The following is a 27,982-nucleotide window of genomic DNA, read 5'->3' on the forward strand; positions in this document are numbered from 1 at the left end:
ATTAGATATGGGTAACACAAAGAAGAATGGCAGCTCTAAACCTGCCCTTGAACTAGAACTCTGCTGCTCCCTAGGTTAAGAGACCAGAGAGGTAATAAGAAGAGGAAGAGGAGCCAGCTGTGTGTGGTGGCACAGGACTGTAATCCCAGAGGCTCGGGAGGCAGAGGCAGGAGGATCACAAGTTTGAGGCCAGCCTCAGCAATTTAGTGAGGCCCCTTTAGGGATGTGGCTCAGTAGTAAAGCACCCCTGGGTTCAATCCCTAGGACCAGAATGGCGGGGTAGGGGGCGGGGAGGAAAAGGGGAATTCCTTTTGCTCTTCCCGGGTGTGTGTCCCAGAGGTCCATTCCCGCGTTACAGCAGGTCTGCTTTCCTGTCCTGTTAGCCTCAGCCTCCCATGGGCCTCTTCCCTACAGCAGCAGTGCCTGGATCTTAGGATTCATGAACCAGAAAGTTTGCATAAAATAAAACTGAGCAACTGAGGGCAAATTGCCAGTTCCTTATTTTGCAGATGAAAAACCCTAAAAAAAAGTTTTTAAGCAGGGCAAATGTCGATCAACTATCTTTTCATAAGCAAAAAATAAAAAAGAGGAAGACTACATGGGAATAGGGTTGCTTTGTGATTAAAGAAACAACCTGGGCTGATTTTTCTACTTTCATTGTTGACTGAAAGAACATGTCAGTGCAGATCAAGAGGAACACGTCTCCTGTTACCTCTTCCCTGGTGGCCCTTCTCGCCTTCCATGAACTCTTCTCTACCCCAGACAACTATGAAACCATGTGTCAAAGTAAACCTTTCTTCTTCTTAAGTTGCTTTTCTCAGTCAGTTTTGTTGCAGTATCGAAAAGCAGACAAACCATCCTTACTCCAGTGCTAGGCAGGGTACGCTACCCGTACTTCAGATGACAGTCTCGAAGCTCAGAGATAATGCCCAAAGTTGACCCGGGCTGCTCTGTCCAAAGTACTGCAAACCACAGACCCCTTCAGGGACCTTCCACCTCCTCTCCTTCAAGTCCCATCCAAGGGGACAGGGCAAGTAGCAATAAACCAGTAAATGTCCATCAGGCTGGGGCAGTGCTGAGGGTATGACCACACCTGTCTTGTTCCATCCCTTACAGTTTAGATCTGGAATGTTCCCTAAAGGCTCAGGAGTTAAAGGCCTGGTTCTCAATGCAGCGGTGTTCAGAGGTGAGGCTTCCAGAAAGTGACTGGACCATGACAGCTCTGACCTCATCGTGGATTGATCCACCGAGGGCTCGTAATTTGAAAGGACTACCGAGATATGGGGGAGACTGCAGGAGGCGGGACCTAGTTGAAAGGAGTGGGTTCCTGGGAGTGTGCCATCAGGGGCTCTGTCTTGTCCCAAGCCCCATTCTCTCCTCTTCTCTCTGATTTCCAACTACCATGAGGTGAGTAGCTCTTTGGACCACCCCCTCTTTGCTCTGGCTCACCACAGGTTCAGAGCTATGGAGTCAGGGGACCATGGACCGAACCCTCTGAACCCAAAGTAAACCCTTCTTCCTCTTAAGTTGCTTTTCTCAGTCGGTTTTGTCACAGTATGGAAAAGCAGACAAACCATCCTTACTCCAGTGCTAGGCAGGGTACACTACCCATACTTCAGATGACAGTCTCAAAGCTCAGAGATAATGCCCAAAGTAGGCTTGGCTGCACCATGAGCTGGTGACACCGGCTGATGGGAGGTCATCACAACTGGCCAAGCTGCTCCGCGCATTCCTGTGCCGGTACTGGCACCACGCAAAGAAGAAATGAGGAATCTGCAAATAACATGTCTTCTCTCCAAATTCAACAAAAAATAACCTAGAAACCGATTGTATTTGCTTAGAAAAACAAAACGGGAACAGCAGCTCTTCCAAAGTGCAAACACAAAAGGACGTCAAAGGAATTAGAATAGTGGTTCTCGGTCCGGGTTGATTTTGTCTTTTGGTGGCCAAGTGGCCATGTCTGAAGGCACTGCCGGCTGTCACAGCCAGGACGCTGGGGCTATTTCTGGCAGCTAGGGCTAACTACCACCTGCCCTTCCTTTTTCTGTTACTTTACAAAGGCCACCTACACAAGCCGGAGTTCCACTAATTCACGGGCAGAGCTGTTGTTTGCTCACTACGACCGCCCGGCACTCTGGTAAGTGGTATCGATGGCAAAAGTAACTACAGAGAACATGAACCATTTTTAAATTTAGAAACAACAAAAATATCTAAAACAGTGTAGGTTTAATTCCAGTTATCTCCAAATAATTTTAAAAAAATCAGTGTTTATAAAAATTCAAGAAAGGCTTTTTTTTTGGTATTGGGGATTGAACCCAGGGGCACTTAACCACTGAGCCACATCCCCAGCCCTTTGGACTTTATTTAGAGACAGGGTCTCACTGAGTTATTAAGGGCCTTGCCAAGTTGCTGAGGCTGGCTTTGAACCTGTGATCCTCCAGCCTCAGTCTCCTGAGCTGCTGGGATGACAGGCTTTTTAAATACAGCTTTTACATGGGTTCATCATGTCAGAGCCTGGCAAAATAAAAGGTTAATTAAGAATTCAATTTGTGAATGAGGTTAGTTGATAGTCAATATTATAGCATCGTTTAATTGGTTTGCAATGGAAATTCCTTATGGCTGTTATTCCATGACGAGCAAAAAAAGGATCTTTTGAGCATCTTTCCCCAAGTATAAAGATCACAAAAATGGCATATGAGAATTTTTTTATGGCAAAGGTAATATACCAAATGGGATGCTAAAAAAAAAAAAAAAACCCAAGCATGAGAAAATGCTTGTGATTAAATACACTGTATTTTACATATTTACTCGTAGCCACCATCTGTAACGAGAGGTTAGCATAGTGCTGAAATGTGTTGACTGACTTAAGGAATAGCATTCATTGCGTCTGGCAAGAAGACAAAAACAAGGACAACCTCAAAAGTACATAAAGAAACGTTATGAAGGAGTTTGAAATAAACCTAGATATCAACCTGGCAAAGAGGCCCACTCCACACTGTCAGGGGAAACCTAACACTCTGAAGGACCCAATGCTCTTTCCAAAGAGTTTAAGATTCTACCACTGATTCCAGCCACTCAGGAGGCTGAGGCAGGAGGATGGCGAGTTCAAAGCCAGCCTCAGCAACTTAGCTAGACCCTAAGCAACTTAGCGAGACCCTGTCTCTAAATAAAATATAAAAAGGGCTGGGGATGTGCTGGATTCAATTCTCGTTCCCCGCCCCCCTCCAAAAAAAAAAAAATAAACTACCTATGAGATTTCTGAACCAAAAAGGATAATGTTCAGAAAGAGAGGCCATGACTAATATCTGAGCAAGAATACAAACAAAAATGCAGGGCAAGGTGTAAGTTGGAGAACTCTTCTAAATCAATGGGTGCCGATACACAGACTCCCACATCATAACAAACCTCCAGATGGTAGCGAAGAATGTGAGTTTGAACTTCAGGGACATGAAGGTAGAATAATATTGCCCAGGGCAAATGCCCTGCCTCAGAAGTCTCAGAACTGAAAGAATGGTGAAAATAAAGGGTAGGAGTGTCCCTCCTGCCATAGAGAGAGAGTCGATGAAGGAAGGTGGCAAAACGAATATAAGAAAATGGAGAAGCTGTCTTCGTATTTCTCCTCGCCCAGACTTTCCCCATGGGAGCTGGCATCCAAAGTTGCTGAAGACTAATAAATGAATGTTCATATGGAACTGAGGTAAAGGTTAAGAGGAAAAAAAAAATCTCAAAAGTTAAGGGGAAGCCGGGTGCAGTGGTGCAGGGTATAATCCCAGTGGCTCAGGAGGCTGAGGCAGGAGGATCGCAGATCCAGAGCCAGCCTCTGCAACTTAGTGAGGCCCTAAGCCACTCAGTGAGACCCTGTCTCTAAATAAAATACAAAATAGGGCCGGGGATGTGACTCAGTGGTTAAGTGCCCCTGGGTTCACTCCCTTGTACCCAAAAAGAAAGAAAAGACCAAGAAAGGGAGAACGGGCAAGAGGCTGGTCATAAACACTATTAGGACTATGAAATTGAGTAGAAAAGAAAACCTGCTACCGTATAAACTTAAGTAATTCTATATACATTTCAGAGAAAAGAGAAGGACGGTCTGCTCTGCTTTCTGCATAGTTTCCCATGCCACACCTCTGATGGGTCCTAGTTCCTTCTCTTTCCCAGACTTCCCTCTCTACTAAGCTGGTGGGAAGACCTCTCCTTTGCCAGCTGGAGGTTTCTCCCGTCTTCAGAATCATTCCTTAGGTGGACAAAAGCGCAACACATCTCCCACCTTAACACCAAAACAAAGCGCTCTCCCACGACCCCGTGTCCCTCTCTGGCTGGCCTCTCTTTGCTCAGTTCCACTTTATGACTCAACTTCAGCCACTTGGACAGGCCGATTCTCCACGCTAGGGCATGCGCAGTGCATCCTGGCTCCGCAGCAGTTCTGCCAGGCCAGGGCTGCACCCCATCCTGGGGGACCACCATCTCCGTGGCCACCCGTGCAGTGAGGTCTCCTGAAGATGCTGATTCTGCAATGCCCTGGCTTCCTCTTCTTTCTCCTGCTTCCACTGGTGGTTCTAGGTTTTTCTAGAATCTTCTACTGGTGCGCATGCATAAGGGTGACATGCCTTAGGATTCCGCTGTGGCCCCTTGCTCTTCCTTTCACACTCATCCTAAGCAACCCCATTTAGCTCCGTGGCTCTCAGTGCCGTTCTCCGGGGTTTTACCCGCTGCTGTAGAGACAGCTCACGGGAGACGCACGCTCTACCCACGTGTGGCCACACGATGCTCCATGGAGCACTCCTGCGTTCTGCCTTTGTATTTCACTTTCAGCAAAGACACACCAGTTATGCCTTTGCAGCTTGATACATTCACCACCTCGTGATGAGTCACAGTGCAGTCTGTAGCACATTCATTGATAGAATAACGAGTATCCATTTCTCCTGTCCTGACCTCAAACCCGGCCCACGTTTCTGTCTCACTTGGATGATTTGGGCACTTTGCAATTAACGTGTCTCCAAAGAAACCTTGATCACACAGCATCCGCCCAACCCAGTCCTCCTCCAGTCCTAAATCTTGGCCAGGAAGACTGCCCAGGACAAACATCCAGGTGTCATTTTGTCTATTTTATTCTTCCCCCCTTTTTTTTGGTACCAGGGTGAACCCAGGGGCAGTTACCCACTGAGCCACATCCCCAGTTCTTATTATATTTTATTTAGAGACAGGGTCTCGCTGAATTGCTTAGGGCCTTGCTAAGTTGCTGAGGCTGGCTTTGAACTCACGATCTTCCTGCCTCAGCCTCGCGAGCCGCTGGGACTACAGTCATGCGTCCCCGCACCCCGCCTATCCTCCCTTGCTTTAGCGGGGTCAGTCACGCAGCTGGTTCTACGGAGCACACGTCACGTTTTCCTGGAACACAGGCCACCCATTTGCTCTCACCTCATCTGCTACAGAGCAGAATGCAGTGGTTGGGACAGAGACCGTGAGGCCCCCAAAGTCTAAAATATCCACTTTCTGGTTTTTGCCGAAGGAGTTTGCCAGACACACTGGACAACCAACTGGGCAGTCCTGCTACTCTCCTCTCCCATCCCCGTTCCCCACTGCCCTGGGTCTTCTCAGCTGTCACCCAGTCCCAGTGGCCCACACCCTTGCCGGAACCTCAGCAGCAGCCCTCCAGGCTTCCCTCCTCCACTCCTGTTCCCCTACAGCGTATGCTTCGGCGTGTGCCACAGGGACCCGCTGAAAACATGAGGCAGAGCTGTGCCTCCCGGCCTGTGACGATACCACAGTGAGGATGGATTCCAAGTCCTGACCCCAGTCTCCAGACTCTCACCTCGTCCACTGTTTCCCTGGCTCACCTGTCTCTGGTGTCACTGCCTTTCCCTCTCTTTCTTTCTTGGGGACTATGCACTCACTGTTCCATCTTGCTGGAACACTGTTCCCTCCCCTGCGGTCGCTCGGTCTTGCTGCCTTATCGAAGGAGTTCTTCTGCTCCCCTGATGCCTGCTCTCTCCGCTGGCTTGACCTGCCTCCAAGCACCTTCCTCGGGCTGTTGTAGTCAGCTTTTGCTCTGCTGTGACTAAAAGACTCGACCAGGACAATCACAGAGGAGGAAAAGTTTGGGGGCTCAGTTTCAGAGGTCTCAGTCCATAGACAGCAGGCTCCATTCCTCGGGGCTCAAGGTGAGGCTGAACATCATGGCGGAAGAGTGTGGTGGAAGGAAGCAGCTCACACGGTGATCAGGAAGCAGAGAGAGACTCCACTCTCCAGATACAGATATATATCCCAAGCCACGCCCCAAAGCCACGCCCCCAGTGCCCACCTCCTCCAGCCACGCCCACCTGCCTCCAGTCACCACTCAGTTAATCCCATCAGGGATTCATCCACTGACTGGGTTAAGGCTCACACAACCCAGACATTTCTCCTCTGAACCTTCTTGCATCGGCTCCCACGTGAGCTTTTGGGGGGGCACCTCACCTCCAAACTGTAACATGGACTGATATTTTCCTGTTCATCTGTGTATTTTGCCCTCTCTCCCCTTCCCCTAGAATAAAAGTTGCATGAACTCAGGAGTCGGCCTGTTTTTCAGAGTATTCTGCTCTATTCCCAGTGCCCCAACAATGCCTGGCACACAGTGGGACTAAATCTGTTCCCCCAAAAGGGATAACAAAGTGACTTCTTTACATTCAAATTCAGTCCTGTCAGTAGAAGCACAGAATAATAATTCCACAGCCTGCAAGTCAAGCTGATGAAATTCCATCAGTCTTCCAGAAAGGTAAAGGGATGCTCCTTAAGGATTGCAAAGCATGCATACATTTATGATAATCACATAAACGAGGAACTTGGTGCTAATGTCTTCCTTTAGGGAGGAGACCCTGCATTGCATGAAAAAAGCAGAAGTTTCATGTGCGCAAAGTGAAACTTTGCACTATGAATATGAAGGAATAAAATTCACATCATCCAATCACGTCTGAAACTCCATTATAAATGTGAGAATAGCTGGGCGTGGTGGCCCACACCTGAAAAAATTTCAGCTACTAGGGAGGCTGAGGCAGGCGGATCACAGGTTAGAGGTTGCTGGCCTCAGCAACTTAGCAATAAAAAATAAAAACAGGCTGAGGATGGGGCTCAGGGGTAAAGCACCCCTGGGTTCAATCCCCGGTTCAAGAACAAAGTGGTGGGGGAGAGAATGACTAAAAGAAGTTGCTTAGAAATTATGAAGACCAAAAACAACTAAAGAAATCAGATTTCCTTAACATGTGAAAGTGAGGGGGTAATTCTTCTATGTTATATAATGAAAGACCCAAAATACAAACTTTTTTTTGCATTTATCTCATCTCTTGCTATAGGTCATCTTGAATGTAAATGTGACTTATTCTGTAAAGAATTCTCAACTAAAACCCTTGATAACTCTAAACCATAGCAACAAACCAAAATAACAACTTAAAACTGCATTACTAATAAAGGCCAGAAGGCTCCTTAACAGCAAATTTGAATACCATCCTGTTTAGCAATGTACCAGTGCTAGAAATTTGCTAATTTTAACTTGAATAACTTCTCACAGTTTTGGAATTTGACAGGCAGCACACTGGGTCTGCTTCCACAAGTAAGGGTTCAACTTCCACAAGTAAGCTGGGCATGGTGGTGCACCCCACACGGATAACCCCAGCGGCTGGGGAGGCTGGGGCAGGAGGATCGAGTGTTTGAGGCCAGCCTCAGCAACTCAGCCAGGCTATGAAGCAACCTAGTGAGACCCTGTCTCAAAATTAAAAAAAAAAAAAAAAAAATTAACAAAAGGACTGGGGGGTGTGGTTCAGTGGTTAAGTGCCTTGGGTTCGGTCCCCACCACCCTGCCAAACACACACACACACATACACACACACAAACAAACAAACAAAAAACTTCCAAAAGTATGAGAAGAGCTAAACACCCTCAGGAAGCAGAAGTCAGCTGGTTTGAGACACTGAGTCAGATCATTACACAGGGAGATGTTGACATCTTCCTCTCTGATCAGAGTTTTGATGAATGGAAAGACGGCAGCAGCTGATACGTACTCCATAGTTAAAATTTGTAGCTGAGGTTTTCTTGTGTTTTTAAGTTTTCGGATGAAAGGGACTTTAACACAGTAATTTAAATTAAGCTCCTTAAGTTCTGATCCAGAGTGAAAAGTCAAGAGGCTTCTGTGCAGGCGCGGTCTTCTAATCCCCCTGAAAACCTGACGAGACCCTGGCAGGACTGAGAAAGTAGGAGACCAGCCTGGATCTTTCTCTCTCTTTCTTTTTTTTCTTTTTTGGTACTGGAGATTGAATCCAGGGGTACTCGACCACTGAGCCACATCCCAGCCTTTTTTTCTGTTTTATTTAGAGACAGGGTCTCACTGAGTTGCTTAGGGCCTTGTGAGTTGCTGAGGCTAGCTTTGAACTCGTGATCCTCCAGCCTCAGCCTCCCCAGCCACTGGGATGACAGGTGTGTGCCACAACACCTGGCCAGCATCAACACTTTCCAAGTCTTGAGTTCTTGGTCCTTGATTGCAACCCCTATGTAAAACAGGCTTAAGCCCATGTGTGGGCTTAAAATAACACCCACCCATGGAAAGTATCAATATATAAGGACTACGTTTTTTTAAAAAATTTTTAGTCACAGATGGACACAATGCCTTTATTTTATTTATTTTTATGTGGTGCTGAGGATGGAACCCAGGGCCTCACACGTGCTAGGCAAGCGCTCTACCACTGAGCCACAACCCCAGTCCCAAGGACTATTCTGATTACTATCTTGTATTTTTTTGTATATATCTTTTAAAAGATCTCCATTAACAAGGAAGGGACTTCATTTCCACATTTGTCTTCTTCTTTTCAGAAGTATAAAATTAGCTGGGCACAGTGGCGCACGCCTGTAATCCACCTCTTTGGGAGGCTGAGGTGGGAGGATTACAAATTCCAGTCCAGCCTCAGCAACTGAGCAAGACCCTGGCCTCAAAAGAAAAAGTATAAAGGGCTGGGGGTGGGGTGGGGGGACACAGCGCAGTGTTAGAGAGCGCCCCTGGGTTCAATTCCAGTGTGGGGTGGGGTAGGGAAGAGAGGTGTAAAATTAAGAGAAATGAGGAAAATGGGTGTTCCACATCTCGCTTCTGAAGGTCAAACAACTAACATCTCCAGACCCCTGCCAAGCAATGACGCACTGCACCATGATGGAGGCAGTCACTATCCATGCTATCCAATATGGCAGCCACTAGCCATGCCTATGACCGCTGCGTGCTTGAAATGTGGCCAGCTGGACTGAGGAACAACATTTTATCTTTTATCTTTTTTTTTTTTTTTTTGGTACCTGGGATTGAACCCAGGACGCTTCACCACTGAGCCACATCCCCAGCCCTTTTTCATATTTTACTTAGGGACAGAGTCTCTCGTTGAGTTGCTTAGGGTCTCGCTAAGTTGCTGAGGTTAGGACCTCACTAAGATATCGAGGCTGGCCTCGGACTCTCGATGCTTCTGCCTCAGCCTCCTGAGATGCTGGGATTATAGGCACATACCACCACACCCAGCAAATTTCAGATTTTTTAAAAATCATAATTCATTAGACAGTGGTCACTTAAACCAGATGTTGGAGAATATGCTTTGTGACCAGCATGACTCCCTGGCGTGAATCTCCAGTACCATGCCTACAGATACTCTGACCCACACTGAACAGCTCTGTGAGCCTGCAGCAGAACACGCAGGCCGTGCAGGCCAAAAGACCTGGGTTTGGATGCAGGTGCTGTCAGCTCTGAGCTCCGTCAGGCTGGCCCATTTCCTTAGCCTGCACCTTAGAATGTTCCAGGAAAGATTTGCATTCAGGAAATCAGCCCTTCCTCTATTCATTCAGTACACATGACTTTTCTGGATACCTGTTTCAGGCAGTGGGGATAAAGCAATCATGGAGACCCAGAGCCAGCTCTTGGGGGAGCCCAAGTAAGTACAGGAGTCACCCCTGATCTGAGGGATCGGGTCACCTGCTGTCTGAAAATACTAAATCAAAAATTCCAAAATAAATTTCAGAAAGTATGCATTCTGAGTAGCGTGGGCATTGTAGTAATCGTTCTTGTCTGCTATGACTGTTGTTAATGCCTTCCTCTGTCTAATAATAAATTAAACTCTATCACAAGTAAATGTTCAGGGAAAAAAACCTACGTATATGTTAAGTACTGTCCGCAACAATCCACTAGGCGGTCAGCCTCCAACACAGGACTTTGGACTTTACAGATATAACCTGGAAAGTCGCTTTGATGGAGTGCCTTGAAGTGGTTCACTTTAAATCACTCCAGCCAGAGAAGGGACTGGGCGAAGACTTGAGACCTATCACGAGGCTACCGCAAGGCCAGGGGCCACAAGATGGAGGGTAGAGGCTGGGAGGGTGGATGTAATTGAAGGCTGGGTATCTTTTGAGAGGGGCGGGTAACAGGGATTGAACTCGGGCACTCGACCACTGAGCCCCATCCCCAGTCCTATTTCATATTTTATTTAGAGACAGGGTCTCACTGAGTTGCTTAGGGCCTTGCTAAGTTGCTGAGGATGGCTTTGAACTTGCGATCCTCCTGCCTCAGCCTCCAGAACTGCTGGGATTACAGGTATATTCCACTGCACCCAGCCAGGCTGGGTATCTTGAAAAGGTATTTTCTGATGTGAATCTACAGGACTGGACACTATCAGGATATCACTCTATAACAACCCTAGTTCCTTTTCCTGGGGCCCTGCAGTTCCATGTGAGACAGCAGGGCAGTCAGACACTTAAGTGGTGGAATATGCAATTCATTCTCCAACCTGGACCAGAGGCAAAGGGAAGGGCCACCAGGTTTAACTCTTGGGTATACGATTCACTGTGGCTCTAATTATGATGGTTTTGCATCATTTCAGAAGGAACGCGCACACACACACACACACACAAGAGCTAATACTAATGATGTGCTCAGATGATGAGATTAAATATTGCTTTTCCTGTTTGGATCAATGGTGACTGAATGAATTAAATATCATCAGTAAGTTTTGATGAGAATTTACTGGCATCAATTTGCCCCGAGAACTTCAGACCTTTTTCGCTCCTTAATGTGCACAGGAAGTTATGCGTGACTCCTCAACAGTCATGCTACCCAGGGCAGTTCCAACCAAGAGGCTGTTTAGCACAGTGGTTAACTATGTGGTCTCCAGAGCCAAAACTGCTGGGTTCAAATTCTAGCTTGGCCACTAACCAAGAGCGTGATATTGAAAAAGCACTGAGTCTCTGGGTCTCAAGTTCCTCACCAAACCAATGCCTTCATTTCACAGAAGATTCCACCCAGAATCCCTCAGGCAGATGGGTATGGTGGTACATGCCTGTAATCGCAGCAGCTCAGGAGGCTGAGGCAGGAGGATCATATGTTAGAGGCCAGCCTCAGCAATGCAGTGAGACATTAAACAAGTTAGCAAGACCCTGTCTCAAAAAAAGAGAAAAAGGGCTGGGGATGTGGCTCATTGGTCAAGCACCACTGGGTTCAATTCCTGGGTCAAAAGAGTCCCTCAGGCAATGCCAAATGGGCCACAGGATGGGGTGCTGGTAGGCTTTACTGATAACGTATGCGAATGTGTAGCTGAAACTATGGTACAGTGTGTCCTAACTTCTCAGTGACGGACAGCAGGGACATTATTACCACTGCCACCACGTTCCTGTCTAAGTTTTGCCTTTTACATTCCATCACTTTCATTCTGGATTGAAGAAGTGTGACTATAAAGCCAGGTAATTGATTTTTCGCTGTGACTTGTGGATCAAGTTTAATTTATTCAGGTCCTAGTTACTGAGACCTTATGAGGTGCCTGGGGCCAGAGGAGAAGCCGGACATGGTCCTGCCCTCCAGGAAGTCTAACATGGCCTGACTTTAGAATCAGCCCCTAAAATGACTCAGTGACCCAACGAAAGCATTTACTACAGGGTCTGTGCAAAACGGAAAGCAGAAGATCGCTTCCCTGAGTTGTGTGACCAGCAGAAGCCAAAGTCCTATGAGCATCTCCAGAATCAAGCTCTCCCTTTTAATCTCAGAAGCAGAAACACGCAGCAGGCAGGAGCTACACTGAACCTCAGAGAAATCTGCTGCTTAGACAATTTTTTTTTTTTTTTTTTTTTGTACCAGGGATTGAACCCAGGGGTGCTCAACCACTGAGCCACATCCCCAGCCCTTTTAAAAATATTTTTAAATAGACAGGGTCTCGCTGAGCTGCTCGAGGCCTCACTAAGTGGTTGAGGCTGGCTTTGAACTCGCCATCCTCCTGCCTCAGCCTCCCGAGCTGCTGGGATCACAGGTGTGCACTGCCGTGCAGGTTACTTATAGAAATTTGAGGGCGGGGGCGTAGCTCAGTGGCAGAGTGCGTGCTGGGCATGCGCAGGGCCCTGGGTCCTAGTCCCTGCCCCCAGAGCAGAAACAGAAAACAACTGCCTTAAGGGGGAAAGGAAATGATTGAGAAATGAAAATAATATTTTTTAAGCTTTCTAAACTTATTTTCCCCTGAGGTACCTGTGATAGAATCCAAGCTAGATGGAGCCATGAGGCCAGGACCCTGGCCTGGTTTGCAACCCCAGATGGACATCAGAATCAATGAAGGAGATTCTAAAATGAAAACATGGATGACTGAACATCATACATCGAGATTAAGATTCTGTAAATAAGGGCTGCGTTTGTCTCTAAAATAACAAGCCACTGGTCCCCAGCTGCCTCTGCTATTAGGCAATATTAATAACGGACTATCGATTTATCATGTGACACCAAAGTCTATGTAGGCACCATGATTCAAACTTAACCATTCTCTGGCAATGGGAATCTTGCAGTCTTTCCTCTATACAACAATAAAATCATTCTTTGTATAATGTAAGAGCCAGAGGGGCTGCCTGAAAGATTCTCTAGTATAAAAGATCCATGTTTTGAATAAAGAAAGGAACTCCAGGGGACAAAGAATAACCTGCTTAAGGAATTTAGCAGGTTGAGGCAGAGTTCCACCTACGGGCTGCTTCCCAACACCCCCAGTTTAGCTGTGTTTTGGAGACATACTTTCAAAAGCAAGACATATTTTTTCCACTTTCATAAAGCATTGCCAAAATCTTTTTTATATATATATTTTAGTTGTACATGGACATTATATCTTTATTTTATTTATTTTTATGTGGTGCTGAGGATCAAACCCGGTGCCTCACAGGCACAAGGCAAGCGTTCTATCACTGAGCCACAGTCCCAGCCCCAAAATCTTCTCTTGAAGTATTCTAAGTATTGTGACTCAACCCGAAATTGCTTCTCAAGGAGAGTCACACCTATTAATAGGTGTCGCTGAATCTGCCAAGTATTTTACACAGAGGAACACAGGTACCTACGCTGACTACCTGGAATAGAATCTCTTTTAGAACAGAGAAGAACCTTTATGGGACAGAGTTTATGTCTTTTGTAAACGAAGTTTAATTAAAAAGAACTATAAAGTCATCATCTTCTAGCATGATTTTCCAAACACCTCCAAGAAGCCTGTAGACTCGAAGTAGCGTCAGGTAACAGGATTTCTGAATGAAAAGAATATGTTAAAAAATTAAAATAAGCCGGGTGCAGTGGTGCACACCTGTCATCCCAGCAGCTCGGGAGGCTGAGGCAGGAGGATCGCAAGTTCAAAGCCAGCCTCAGCAACTTAGCGAGGCCCTGAGTCAGTCAGACTGACTGCTCAGTAGGGGGAAAAGGAGGAGAGAAGACACTGGGAAGCCGGGAGCCAGGCCGAGCGGGAAGGGGCTGCCTTTTGAGCTGTGTTCATGGAGAAACATGTGAATACATTCATGATGGTCCCCACTACCCGGGTGTTGGGTAAACAACCCCACCAACCCCAGGCCTGACCCAGGAAACTGACCCCAGACAGATGTTTCAACCTTTGCCTGATTTCCATTCTCAGGGAAACAGACTAAAAATGCCAAAAAGTAAAATAGACCAGATCTTGACAAGAAAGAAATGTCAAGAATGAGCTCAGGGATTAAGAATTAAAATAGATGTGATAAGCAGCCCAGGAGGCTGAGGCAGGAGGATCACTAGGTCCAAACAGCCTCAGCAATGGCGAGGCCCTAAGCACCTCAGTGAGACCCTGTCTTCAAATAAAATATAAAACAGGGCTGGGGATGTGGCTCAGTGGTCGAGTGCCCCTGGTTCAATCCCTGATACTCCCCACAAAAGGTGTTATCAACATGGTCCCAAAGTAGAAAAGATGCATTTCATAAAGCACAGGAAAACTTGTGATTGCCTATGAATCTCTGAGATTCATGAACGGCGTGGATTTAATGAGCGTATCAATCTGCTCACCGGCGCCACAGCAGTGACGGCTTCGTTAGCGGCTTCAGTGAGATGGCCACTCTGACCAAGCTGATGTCTCGTCTTTCATCAAATCTTCTCATTACACCCCCAACCATACAGGAGGGGATGATTAAACGTCAGCCCTGATTCAAATAACTAACGCATGGCAGAAACAAACATATTTAAATGCTTTCTGGAAAGATTAATAGTAGCTGGTACGAGCCTGCCAACTGCAGATGTACAAACTTTCTGTCCCATACATAAATCAAACTCAAGGCATGTGACATGTTTTAAAGACTGCTGATGTTACAGCGATTTTAAATTGCTCAGGTTCTGGAACAAACCATGTAGATGTTGACTAATGAGGCCATATATTCTGGATCTTTCCACATGAATGTTATAAGATGTAAGAGCATTAACAGAAAGAAGGACCCAGGAATGAAGAAGAGAGAACGCGAACGTATTTATGATCGAGGGGTGCATTTCTTTTATTGGTTGTTTGCTGCTTTAGGCAAACTCGTTACCGTCAGGTTCCAGTACATGTTATGTTAAGGGTCTGTCAGGAGATTTTGTAGTTTTGGGTCTGCTGGAAATTAGTGAATCTCATGGGGCAGAAAAACTCGACATGTCCCCGCAATGATATAAATGAAGGGCCAGCTGATGAGAGAGGAGAGGAGGGTGGTCTCTCACTGTCAAGGGCAGGCTGGATGGCTGGCATGCAGGCTGTGCCAAGAACTGTTTCAGAGTTTGCTGCTGGGCATGGACGTGCCCGCCTGTCATCCCAGCAGCTCGGGAGGCTGAGGCAGGAGGATAGCGAGTTCAAAGCCAGCCTCAGTCACTTAGCGAGGCCCTGAGCAACTCAGCGAGACCCTGTCTCTAAATAAAAAATATAAAGGGCTGGGGATGTGGCTCAGTGAGTAAGCATCCCTGGGTTCAGTCCCTGGTACCAAAAAAAAAAAAGAGTTTGCAGGTTGTTGAGCACAGAAATGAACAAGTGTGCAAAGTCAGGGTTATTCAGCGTGAAGTAAGCAGAAGACTAGGCTGCAAAGCACAGGAGCTGGCACGTGGGCTCTGGGCTGGCACGTTCCTTAGTCCCAAGGAAGCAACAAACGATCAGACAAGAGGCATAGGGAGGCGAGAAAGCCCTCTGTCAGTCACAGATTTGTCCACCAGAGCCACGCATCACCACCGGGTTGTCATTACCCAAATCACTGTTATGCTCTAGTTATTTCCGGCTACATTGCGGTCACGACTTAAGAACCAATCATCCGGGAATCGTGTGGTCTAGATCTGAGAAGAGTTTCTGCATTGGACCGCAACATTTTTTCTTTTTTTAAATAAAATCTGCACGATGGTTTTTATAACTGCTCAAGAAGGGTCGATCGAGCATTTCAAGTCACATCGACAGTTGTCCTGTGTTTTCAATTTCCTTTCAATGACCCCCATCATTTTAGTCAAAAAACACGCAGCTTCCTGAGAGCGTGGAATGATGGGCAAATAAAGCCTGGATTTTAAGCTCTTTCCAGAGGACCTGAGGACACTGAGCAGAAGATGAATCATGCTGGCAAGGATCAGGAGCGACTGACCTCAGACCCACAAGCAAGACCTTTCAGTGTTCTGGAGAATCCTTCTCAGCATAAGGTCCCAGGAGGGCTGGGGGGGCAGGGGTGGGAAGCTCAGCCAGGGAGACACAGGACAAGCGTCTGAGTCTCAAGATTTAGAATATCTCTGCTCTCTGAGGTCTGCAACCACCTCCTAAGCATGTGACTAGATTGAGGTACATTTTTTTTTTTTTTAAATTGAGGCCAGGTGGGCTTAACCACTGAGCCACATCCCCAGCCCTTTTTTGTATTTTAATAAGAGACAGGGTCTCACTGAGTTGCTAAGGGCCTCACTGAGCTGCTGAGGCTGGCTTTGAACTCTCTGTCCTCCTGCCTCAACCTCCCGAGCTGCTGAGATTATAGGCACGCACCACTGCACCTGGATGAGGTACATTTTTAATGTACTTGATGAGGCTGTTATTCTGCTGTTTACAAATAATCACATCTGCATTCACTGGTTGGTGAGTACCTAAAAGGCGCCAGGCATGTCAAATGCTAGGGATCACAGGTATCAGCGGGTAGGCAAGGGTCCTGGCTTTATGGAGCTTATGTTGTAGTGAAAAGAAAGAAAAAGAAAAAGATATATAAAATAATGCCTGGTAATAATAATAATACAGATCGTAAAGGCTCTAGTAACGGAGTTCTGGAAGTGTCAAGGAGCTCATTTAGATAAAGTGATTCAAGAAGCCTTTTCTCGGGAATACAAATGAGTAAAGGGATGGGGAAGGCCACCCCACGAAGAGGGAATAGGATGTGCAAAGGCCCTGAGGCAGAAAAGGGCTTGATCCATGAAGGTCACTTCCAGAAGGAAGTCAACCGTGGCTGAGGCAGACTGACAAGAAGGAGTGTGAACCGAGGACAGAGGAGTGGCCAGGACCCACATTTTGCAGCCTGCGCAGCCGGTCAGGCCCAGGGAACTTAAAGGATAAAAGTTTTGAACTTCTAGTGGTTTGTAAAAGACCCGATCTGATTTATGTTTTGAAGTTATCACTCTAACTGCACCACATAATGCCTAAGCCATCTGCTTCATTTGAAGCCCTCAAAAGGCATTGTGAAAAGTATTTCCAAGCATTTAAATGATAATGATGGTGGGCTGGGCTGGGGAGGCAGCTCAGGGGAAGAGCACCTGCCTAGCATGCACAAGGCCCTGAGTTCGAATCCCAGAGTTACCAAAAAAAAAAAAAAAAATCTTCCAGGACTATTTCAAAGAACCCAACCAGTTCCCTGAAGACCAGTACGCTAAGCCCCGGATCTCTGATTCCCAAAGCAAACGAGCCTACCTCCTCGCTGCACCAACAGGGTGACCTCGCTTCCCTTGGGACACTCGATCAGCATATCCACCACCTGGTTGTGAGTCAGCGCCTGCACGTTCTTCTTATTGACCTCCACGATGAGGTCCCCTTCCTTCAGGCCCCGGCACCTGGGGCTGTCCACGATCTGTTTCACTCTTTGGCCACCGCCGCCCGGGCTGTCCGCGATGGTAAAACCAAACCCCATGGGCCCCTTGACGATGTGCACGGTGATGAGCTCCGGCTGCGTGGCGATGGAGGAGGCCAGGGACACCGTGTCGTTGGGATAACCGTGCGGGCCGCTGGAGACCACGTCGGCCGGGCTGCTCGGCCGGGCGTCCCTGATGCCGCTGCCTTTGCCAGTTTTACTGCTGTGGCTGGCGGGCGAGTCGTAGGTCTCCTGTCCATTCACGATAATGGGCTCTTTGTCCAAAATAGCCACCGAGGTCACTAAACTGGTATTGGGGTCATCTGGGTCAAAAGGCAATGGGTAACCTCGGCAGAGTTCAAGGTCCACGCTGGCACCAATGGGAATGGACTGGAAGATTTTCACAACCTGCGCATGCGTGTGTCCCAGGACACAGGTGTCGTTCACGCTGACGATGACGTCGCCTGGAAGGAGGAAAAGTCAGGGGGAGTCAGGAAACGCGCCGCTGCAAATGTCGCATCAATGCCAGAGCATTCTGATGCTCAGAGGCCGCCAGCCCAGGTCAGGCCCCTTTGGTGCTGGGATTATTTTGAGCCAAAGACACTTCTAGAAAATCAGGTCTAGGAAGGAGAGGAGATTGCCCATGGAAGGCGTCCTTCCTAGAAGTGACATACTCCTCTGTTAACATGCTGATCACGTATGGGAAGTCAGACCAGGGAAACGGGGACCCACCAGCCTCGTTAACTGAACTGACCCTCAACACCCATTTACTGCTGCACCCAGTGACCCACGGTGGCCCCAGCCCCTGGGTCTTGCCCCGTTTTCAGCACATGGGAATGGACGTCAGGCTTCCTTTGGGTCAGTACTGTCTTAAGAGGGTCCCCTGTCACGTAAAACTCGTATCAAATACTTCTGTGTGCTTTCGTGATATCAGCCTGTCTCACGTCACTCTCAGGTCTAGTCGAAGACTGGTAGAGAGCAGATGTAAAATCCTGCCCCTTTTACGCCACCAATGAACACACAGTTGAAACTGGACTTGGACTTGGGACTAATACCAAGAGGCATGAAGAGAAAGCGTCTATTGCTTTTTTTTTTTTTTTTTTTTTTTTTGGTACCAGGGATTGAACCCAGGGGCGCTTACCCACCGAGTCACATCCCCAGCCCCTTTTTATATTTTATTTTGAGACAGGGCCTCACTAAGTTGCTGAGGCCAGTTTTGAACTTATGATCCCCTGCCTCAGCCTCCTGAGCAGCTGGGATGACAGGTGTGTGCCACCAAGCCCGGCTCTTGGCTTCTCTTGTAGCACCTATTGCCTTCCCTGCTGATGAGAATATTGGTGCTTTCTTCTCAAAAGAAACTCTCATCACGGAGTGATCCAAGTTTAGTATGCATTTCTTCAAATGGCTCTACATTTTTTTTTTAATTAAATTACTGCTTTACCATATCAATAGCATCCTAACAGCTTCCCAAAGTGAAAGTGGCTTCAGAGGTTTTAAGCTGCACCCAGGGCTGAATTTCAGTCACGAAGGGATCCTCATCACCCAAAGGCGTGCCAGGGACATTTATAAATCACAAGATTTGGGGGGCCAGTAAGCTCAGGCATGGGTAGAGGTCTCACCACATAGCACATGCAAAGGTCCTGGGGACTCTACCTGTTTCCATCTTGCCATCCAGGGCGGCGGGACCGTCCAGGACCAAGCTCTTGATCTGGAGGAACTCATCAGGTTCGTCCCCTCCGACCACCGTGAAGCCGAAGCCACGACTGCTTTTCCGCAGCTTCGTGTGAATGAACTTGCCTTTCAACTCAGAAGGGTTTCGCGTAAAAAAGGGTTTGCCTGGATGAAAATGAAAGAGGCACAGGGAAGGTCTCTGTGAGTGAGAAGTGAATTCCATTGGTGATCAGAGGGCGTGAGGAGAGCTCTCTGAGCTGGCAGACGGGGGTCTTCGACACAGAGGGGCCTGAGAAAGTCCTCTGCTTGGTACAAGGAGGAGAAGCGGACCATATTATGTAATGTGCATGTATGACTGTGCACTGTGTGTCCTCGTGGGTGTGATTATCATGCACAAATTAAAATCAAGTTTCGCCTGATTTGTGAATAGGCATTCTAAGGCCTGATGCATAGGAGGTGGGTGTTGGATATAGAGGTGGCAGCTTTAGGGTCCAAGAGAAGACAGAAGAGAGGACAAGATCAGTCCCAACAGAATGACAGTCTTCCTTGGCCTCGGTGCACGTAGTGTGACAGCAACTGAGCTGCCACAGAAAACACAGTCTCTGTTTGGTGTTTTCTGTTTTGTTTATTTATTTTTGCTACTGGGGATTGAACTCAGGGGTGCTTAACCACTGAGCCACATCCCCAGCCCTATTTTGTATTTTATTTAGAGACAGGGTCTCTCTGAGTTGCTTAGGGCCTTGCTAAGTTACTGAGGCTGGCTTTGAACTTTCGATCTTCCTGCCTCAGCCTCCTGAGCCACTGGGGATTATAGGCATGCGCCACTGTGCCTGGCTATTTTGCATCTCTTAACAATTGTGAAAGTCAATATATATCCACTGCTAAGGTTTACTGTTTTAAGAAAAGCTCAGGTCATTTGGCTTAGGATACTTAAAAGCCATAAGCTGTAATAAAACCCTTAAACTAAAGTAGTTACTAACAAGGGCCACATTAGCTTCAAATTCAGCTGTCTTGCTTAAAACAGATTAATAGACAAATAACTCCCAAGCATACTCCCTAAGGTCATTCTGAGATTTCCTGATACATTCACAACTAGCATTTTCAGTACAAATCGAGAAAGTCTTACTTGGGGCTTTATTAGGAATTTCTCTGTAACTGAGAAACCCTTGGAATTTCTCTGGTTATACCAAATAGTGGACATATTCCTCGAGCATCTTTTATCTCTCCTAATTTTATTTCCTATGGCTTCTCCTCGCCATGGCTTCTTTCTCTGCCTGGTTTCTTTTCCATCAAAAATGTTATCCTAAAACAAAACAAAACAAAGGTAAAGCCAACTCAGGAGGCCAAGGCAGGAGGATTGTCAGTTTGAGGCCAGTCTCTACAACTTAGGGAGGATCTGGCTCAAAATAAAAAGTAAAATGGACTGGGGGTGTAGCTCAGTGGTATGGCAAGCCTGGGTTCAATCCCTGATATTGAAAGAAAAAAAAAAAGGCAAGAAAAAGTCCCATACATCTCTGTGGGAGGAGTCTGGCACCCAGGAAGGAATGTTATTTTTGGTTAGCAGTAACTAAAACGCCTTAAAAGATCTCTGGGCATGCATACAATTTTTAATCGCACATTTAAACCATGGCTAAAAAGAAGGTGAGACTTAGCCAGACAGGGTGGAGCACACCTGTAATCCTAGCAACTTGGAAGGCTGAGGCAGGAGGATTGCAAGTTTGAGGTCAGCCTCAGCAACTTAGACTCTGTTTCAAAATAAGAAATAAAAAGGGCTGGAGATGCGGCTCCATGGTAAAAGTGTACCTGGGTCCAATCCAGTACTGAAAGAGGAAAGCGGAGAAGAGAAGAGAAGAGACAAGCCATGCAAAGATATGGGCCAAGGCGTGAGAGGGGCTGTCACCTGCAGCCAAGGCGTTAGGGAGACAGCTATTAAGCCAATCATCAGACAGGGAGCAGAAGACAGGTGAGACAACTCTTGATGCAAAGGCTGCTAGCTCAGGGAGCTCCAAGGGAAACTCAGAAACACTGAGAGCTGTCTTCTTTGTCGCCTTCTCAGTGAGACCTTCCCTGACAACATTATTAAAACACGCAACGTTTCCTATCCACCTTCCTGCTTTCCTTTTGTCCTAAGCACTCGCTACTTTCCAACAGAGTATACACCTTGCCTGTTTGGGGACTCATTATCTTATTGTGTGCCATGCCCAGGCGTGAGGGGCACTGAACACACACATGTAAAACCACCTGAATGTCAGCTTAGGATACTGTACAGTGTTATGGTTTGGAGGTGAGGTGTCCCTCAAAAGCTCACGTGTGAGACATACAAGAAGGTTCAGAGGAGAAATGACTGGGTTGTAGAGCCTTAACCCAGTCAGTGAATGAATCCCTGATGGGGTTAACTGAGTGGTGACTGGAGGCAGGTGGGCGTGGCTGGAGGAGGTGGGCATTGGGGGCGTGGCTTGGGGTATATATCTGTATCTGGAGAGTGGAGTCTCTCTGCTTCCTGATCACCATGTGAGCTGCTTCCCTCCACCACACTCTTCCTCTATGATGTTCAGCCTCACCTCGAGCCCAGAGGAATGGAGCCTGCTGTCTATGGACTGAGACCTGTGAAACTGTGAGCCCCCAAAGTTTTCCTCCTTCAAAATTATTCCGCTCAGAACTTTTATTCACAGCAGTGAGAAAGGCTGACTAAAACATACAGGAATGTGCTCCAAAAAGTTCTGTTGAGCGGCTGGGCTCAGCGGCGCTCCCCTGTAATCCCAGTGGAGGATCACAAGTTCAAAGCCAGCCTCAGCAATGTAGGGAGGCCCTAAGCAACTCAGCGAGACCCTGTCTCTAAATAAAATACAAAATAGTACTGGGGACGTAGCTCAGTGGTTGAGAGTGCCCCCGAGTTCAATCCTTGGTACAAACAAACAAAAAACAACAACAACAAAAAAACCCACACATGTTTTTTGTTGAGTGAGTGATCACACCAAAGCACAAAGAAATGAGATTCGACAGGTGTTTGAGAAGGCTGGAAGAAAGTGTTAGGGAGTTGGAACTTTTTGCTCTTTTCCCAGGTCAAGTGAGAAAATGTGAAAATGTGGCAGGTAGTTTATCTCCTTTTTAAAAAGCCCATCATTAGCATATTTTGTGCTTTAAAATGATTTTGACTTAATAGAGACATGAGCGTAGCTTTGAAAGTTCACCACTGATATCCTTCTCCAACTAGAGAGGGGAGATCAGAAGGTTTTACATCCATGCACATTTTATTATGGTTTTATGGATGATGGGTCATTAGTTAATGCAGGTTTTGGAAAGAAATTACTTTCTTTCCACAAACTTGAAGTTCTCTGCTGCAGTTTCATGACACATATGTGATTTTCTAAGCTTCTAACTTCCACTGATTTGTTGGCAGTTTTGAGACCTGGCTGTGTCTGGAACTCTCCGGGTGGTTTATCAAGATGGACTCACTGTAGTTCTAACCCCAGACACACTGAGTCAGGATCTTCTGGGGTTTGGCCCAAAACTCCATGCTAGAATAGCCCTTAGGGATTGTCTTACTGCCAGGCCAGAACTATTCCTGGCTCTAAGGCTTGAATTCCCTAGACTAGTGCTGTCCAACAGCACTTTCTACAGAGATAAACATGCTCTGTATCTTCATTATCCAGTATGGCAGCCACTAGTCCACGCAGCTACTACACCCCTGAAATGTGGCCAGTGGGACTGCGGAACTCAAGTTTTTATGTTTTCATTGTGATTCAATTTAGGTTTTAATTGTAATTCGAAAGTTCCAACTCCCTAGGTTTTAATTACTATTCAATTAAAAAATGAAAGCCATTGGTCTTGGGCAAGGTGCATATGCAAATGAAGATTCATAAGGAAAAGTCAAGATGGATAATTTAGGTAAAATACTTAGGGACATGCCTGGTACATGATAGGGACACAAAAAATGAGTTACTCTGTTGCTGGCAGTGGAGTGAGTAAGGTGGACAGATGACTGTCCTCTGCTTGAAGCAGAGGGGTTTGCATGTGAGCATATCTCCCAAATAATCGCTTGCTGGGATTGGAAGTTTGCACTTGAGAAAAGGAGAGGCTGGTTAACAGTGATCTTAACAAAAGTAATACCAAACCAGCTAGCCAAGTTAGCAATATGGCTTCCTCCTGCTGGCTCCATTAGCACTCAATACAACCCAAGATGCAAGAGGCTAGAGAGCAGATTTGGCTGCTTAACCAGCGGGGCACAGAGGAGCAGGCCCGTAATCCCAGCAGCTCAGGAGGCTGAGGCAGGAGGATCTCAAGTTCAAAGCCAGCCTCAGCAACTTAGCCAGGCGCCTAAGCAACTCAGCAAGACCCTGTCTCTAAATAAAATTTAGAAAAGGGCTGGGGATGTGGCTCCGTGGTTAAGTTTTGGTACCAAGTTCAATCCCCAGTATCAAAAAACTAAAAAAAAAAAAAAAAAAAAAAGTGCTTAAACAGCAGGCAGGTAGCCCAGAATCGCAGCCAAAGAGAGCCACGTCACAGCTCATGTCCATCACAATCCCAGCTTGGAGGCCAAGGCGGAGGTTTTAACGGGTTCTCTGGTATTGATTACATTCCAAAGATCCTAACAATGTGACAGATGAGGGTCGGCATGGAGGCTCCTGGGTAGAAGGGTCATAGGAACATGTGGGTCCATCCCAGGGAGACTTCTGCGAACCTGGACTTCCCCAGTCTGCTGTCAGGCCCGACAGAGCTAAAGAAGATAAGAGAAAGAGATAAAAGGGACCTGGGGACTGGGAGTGTGGCTCAGGGACACCAGACTTGCCTGGTACTCATGAAGTAAAAAGAAAAAAAAAAAAAAAAAAAGAAGAAAGAAAAAGAAAAGAAAAGAAGGTGGGGGGTTACTAGAAGAAAGTAAAGTAAGAATCTGAGATAAAATTTACAGATAAATATTGGACACAGCTTTCCCATGTTCACATATGAACACACGACCACTGAAACTCGACACCATGTCCAACCCCAGAATGGGAAGTCACACTCCATGTATGGATGATATGTCAAAATACACTCCACTGCCATGGATATCTAAAAAGAACACATTTTAAAAATATCATCTGGATTCGAAGCTGATGCTGTAAGCATTTGGCATCCAAACCCTGACCAGCTAAAGGCTTTCATTTCTTTACTCTCGAAAACAATCCTTTAAAGGAGCCTGGTTGACTATCCTAGGTGCGTGTGGATGTACAGACGGAGGCGAACCCCGTTTCACTCAATAATAACTTCAGCAGAGAGTACATGTCGAAGGAGCATACCTCATTTGGAGTTATCCTACAATAAAGGGGAAAAAAAATAGCCTTGCACTTCTATGGGATTTAAAGTCTAATAAGGAGATTACTGTTAAAAAAAAAAAAAAGTACCACTGAAAGAATAATATATAACAACTGTAATTTTAATTCAGTGTAAGTACAGCTGAAAGTCTTCTATAGCATTGCTGGCGACTTCTGCACCTTCAGGGTCTCAGTTTTGCTTAATAATAAAATTAGGTAATTTATATAATATATATAATATATATTATGATGTGATATATAATTATATAATTATAAATATATTTATATATAATAAATATAATAAAATTAGATAATTTATATAATATATATGACATATATATGCATGATTAGAGAACAGTACCATCAGTGAACATGATGACTGCTAAGTTCTTTTTTTATTTATTTTTTCAGTTGTCAATGGACTTTATTTATTTATGTATCTGTAGGTGGTGCTGAGGATCAAACCCAGGGCCTCACGCGTGCCAGGCAAGCGCTCTATCACTGAGCCACGACCCCAGCCTGACTGCTGCGTTCTTCAAGTGAGCTGTCCAGGTGGTCAGGACTGAACCTGGGAGGGGACTCAATTAAAGCCCTAGAACCTGCAGGGGTTGGCAAAGACTGCGCGGAAAGACAACAGCACAGGGAGCAGCCCCCGCGGCCTCTCTGCGGTCCACAGGTGGACAGGCTCCAAGGACTGAGAAGAGGCTTGGGAGACAGCGAGGAAGAGGACCTGACCCGGAAAAGGAATTTCATACTTCAAGAGTACTGAGGAGGCCACGGCCACGCTCACCGGGAGGAACACATGGTTACAGGTGGTGTCCTGTCTTTAGGAAAGCCACCATCACCCCTAAGAAATGCGCTGAGGCCAGAACACACCATTTTACACGCAGGGTTACTGACGCTGACCTAAGGACAGTGTCAGCTGGCAGAGGGGCCATTTACTTCTTACAGAAATTATAATGAGGGATCCAAAGGAGAGAAAAGAGTTATCTTTTCAAATCTAACACAATTATCTCTTGTTGAACGTGTGGAAAGGAAGATAAATTTGACAGTCTCTCTAATGATTCTGTCCCACGAACATTCTCTATCACACGTGATGCTTGCTGTTTTTCATTTGCAGAAGAAATGAAACAACAATGAAAAATACCAGGAACCTTTCTTATCATAGAAGAGTAATGAGGCCCCGAAGTGGTTAGTTTCAGGAGCTTCCAATCATCAAAATGGTCCTCTCGAGGGGAGGCATACTTTTTCATGGATCTCAGTGAGACAGACCCAAAGACATGCTATAAAACATGCTTAAGTGTGTGTTTAGGCATAAAACATGCCCAGAAGATAACAAGAATAGGATGTGATAACATAAAACATAATAATACCAAAGGATTTATGTTTATAGGAAACACTTAAGTCAAAGAAAAAATATGCAGCCAGGCAAGGTGGGGCACGCCTGTAATCCCAGCAACCTGGGAGGCTGAGACGGGAGGATTACAAGTTCAAAGCCAGCCTCAGCAACTCGGTGAGACCCTGTCTCTAAATAAAATACAAAATAGGACTGAGTCTCCTTGGGTCCAATCCTCAGTACAAAAAAACCCCCAAAACCAAATATGCTAAACTAGAATCTTTAAATATCTACTGCTGAGCTTTGAATTTCTCCTACTGGACATGGTACTACATCGGAACAGTTTCTATGTTAGTCATTTCCAACTGCAGGATGGTTTTTGTTCCCCAGGTGCATTTGGCCATAGCTGGGGATATCTTTTGTTGTCACAGGTGAGGAGGTGGGGTGTGAGCTCCTGACTTCTAATGGACAGGGGACCCAGATGTTGCTGAGCATCCCAGAAGGCACAGGACAGCCCCCACCCAATGAATCACCAAACCCAAAATGTCAATCCATAGTGCTGAGGTTGAGAAGGCCTGCTGTCCATGGTCATTTAACAGGTCTCATTATTTTTAGGGAATCACAAGTCGTTGGAGAACTCTACTTAGAAAGGTTTCTAATTTTTGACAGTCTGATTAACAATACATGTAGATGGGCTTTCACCATTTGTGTTTTTTACTACTAAAGGAAAGACTTGGATGTTACAAGGTCCCCCTTGTTTAAAGTGACTTTTATAAATGAGACTGGCAAGTTGAAACCATGACACAATTGTAAAAACATTTTACCCTGAAGTGGAGCTTCCCTGGTTGGCTCCGGATTGCTTGGGGGGTGGTTTGGAATAACAGGAGGCACGAGGGATGAATGATCTTCTGTCCACTCTGCAAGAAAGAAAAGAAACCGTTTCCTGTGTTTCCTCCAAAGGGCTGGTCAGCTTCCAAACAACCACCTCCTCGTTCATCACACCCAAACCAGCAGAGACTCGGGTAAGAGAGAAGTGGGTGTCTGACCTCTCTTTATGGGAAGGATTTCAGGCTCTCTTTGTCTCATTCAAGAAGTTTGGGTAAAGAAATATTGTGGTATGCCTGTTAACGACTCCAGTGCTCTCTGATTGGAGTCCAAAGTGAGGTGAAGTTAAAAAAAAATCTCAGTGGAGACAGGAAGTCACCCACTAGCAGCCACCTCAGGGAGAACTTTCCCATCGGGAGGTGACATGTGGGCTGGTCGGCTGCAGTCTCCTTTTCTCAGGTGGTGAAATACATGAAGGTGGATGTTCACAGTTTGCTAAGGTGCTAACACCTGTCATCTCTGAAACCCAAAGGGGACTGGTGGGGTCTATGGGATCGTTATGTCCCTTGGAAGCCCAGGAATAACTTGGAGTGACTCTTGAGAAGCACACACAGCTACTCTCTGCCTCAGCTTCATTATTCAATTTCATATCCCCACTGCCCAAACTAATTTTCCACACACCCAAGTTTCACTAGCTCGGGAAAAAAAAAAAAAAAAAAAAAATTAAAAATTCTTTTGAAATCGAAGAGCCTTAGAGAATTTTGCAACTGGCAAATATTACACACATTACACTCTCGGTCTAAATTACACAGTTCAGGGCAGCAGTTGGCAAACCACACCCACCAAACTGGACTCAATGCCTGTTTGTATCCAGTCTTTGAGACAAGAATAGCAGCCCTCTTTTTTTGTGTGTGTATTGAGCCCAGGGATGCGCTTCCATTGAGCTACATCCTCAGCCCTTTTTATTTTTTACTTTGAAACAGGGTCTCCCTAAGTTGCTGAGGCTAGCCTTGAACTAGAGATCCTCCTGCCTCAGCCTCCCAGGTAGCTGGTATTCCAAGTATGCATCAACATGTCCAGCAGTTTTTTAGATTTTTAAATGGCTGAAAAAAATAAAAGGGATATTTTATGACACAGGGAAATTATATAAACTTCAAGTTCCAGAGCCCATAAATAAAGTTTACTGATGCACAGGTACACATTCATGTACATAATGCCTAGGGGTGTTTTCATATTACAGTGGCAGAAATGAATAGTCAAAAGAAAGATTATGTGTATCAAAAAGACTAACATGCCTGGCATGGTGGCACATGACTATAATTCTACAGGTTTGGGAGGCTGAGGCAGGAGGATCGTGAGTTCAAAACCAGCCTCAGCAATCTTAGCAAGGCCCTAAGCAACTCAGCGAGACCCTGTCTCTAAATAAAATACAAAAAGGGGCTGGGGATGTGGCTCAATGGTTAAGCGTCCTGGGTCCAATCCCTGATACCAGGAAAAAAAACAAAAAACAAAAACATGTTTACCATCT

The 27,982-nt window shown here is 46.2% G+C and overlaps 1 protein-coding gene across 18 annotated transcripts in view; it reads right to left on the bottom strand.

Moving 5' to 3' along the window:
* MAGI1 (membrane associated guanylate kinase, WW and PDZ domain containing 1) overlaps positions 1 to 27,982 on the bottom strand; it is a 692,610-nt gene that overhangs the window by 63,037 nt on the left and 601,591 nt on the right. For all 18 annotated transcript variants that reach the window (XM_079114351.1, XM_079114364.1, XM_079114363.1 and 15 more), the window contains 3 exons: positions 26,454 to 26,546; positions 18,985 to 19,167; positions 17,175 to 17,795 (listed from right to left, as the gene is read on the bottom strand). In XM_079114351.1, coding sequence (XP_078970477.1) covers positions 17,175 to 17,795; positions 18,985 to 19,167; positions 26,454 to 26,546 — 897 coding nt within the window. The remainder of the gene's footprint in view (positions 1 to 17,174; positions 17,796 to 18,984; positions 19,168 to 26,453; positions 26,547 to 27,982) is intronic.

This window comes from Sciurus vulgaris (assembly GCF_902686455.1).
Source record: "Sciurus vulgaris genome assembly, chromosome: 16".
Lineage (NCBI taxonomy): Eukaryota > Metazoa > Chordata > Mammalia > Rodentia > Sciuridae > Sciurus > Sciurus vulgaris.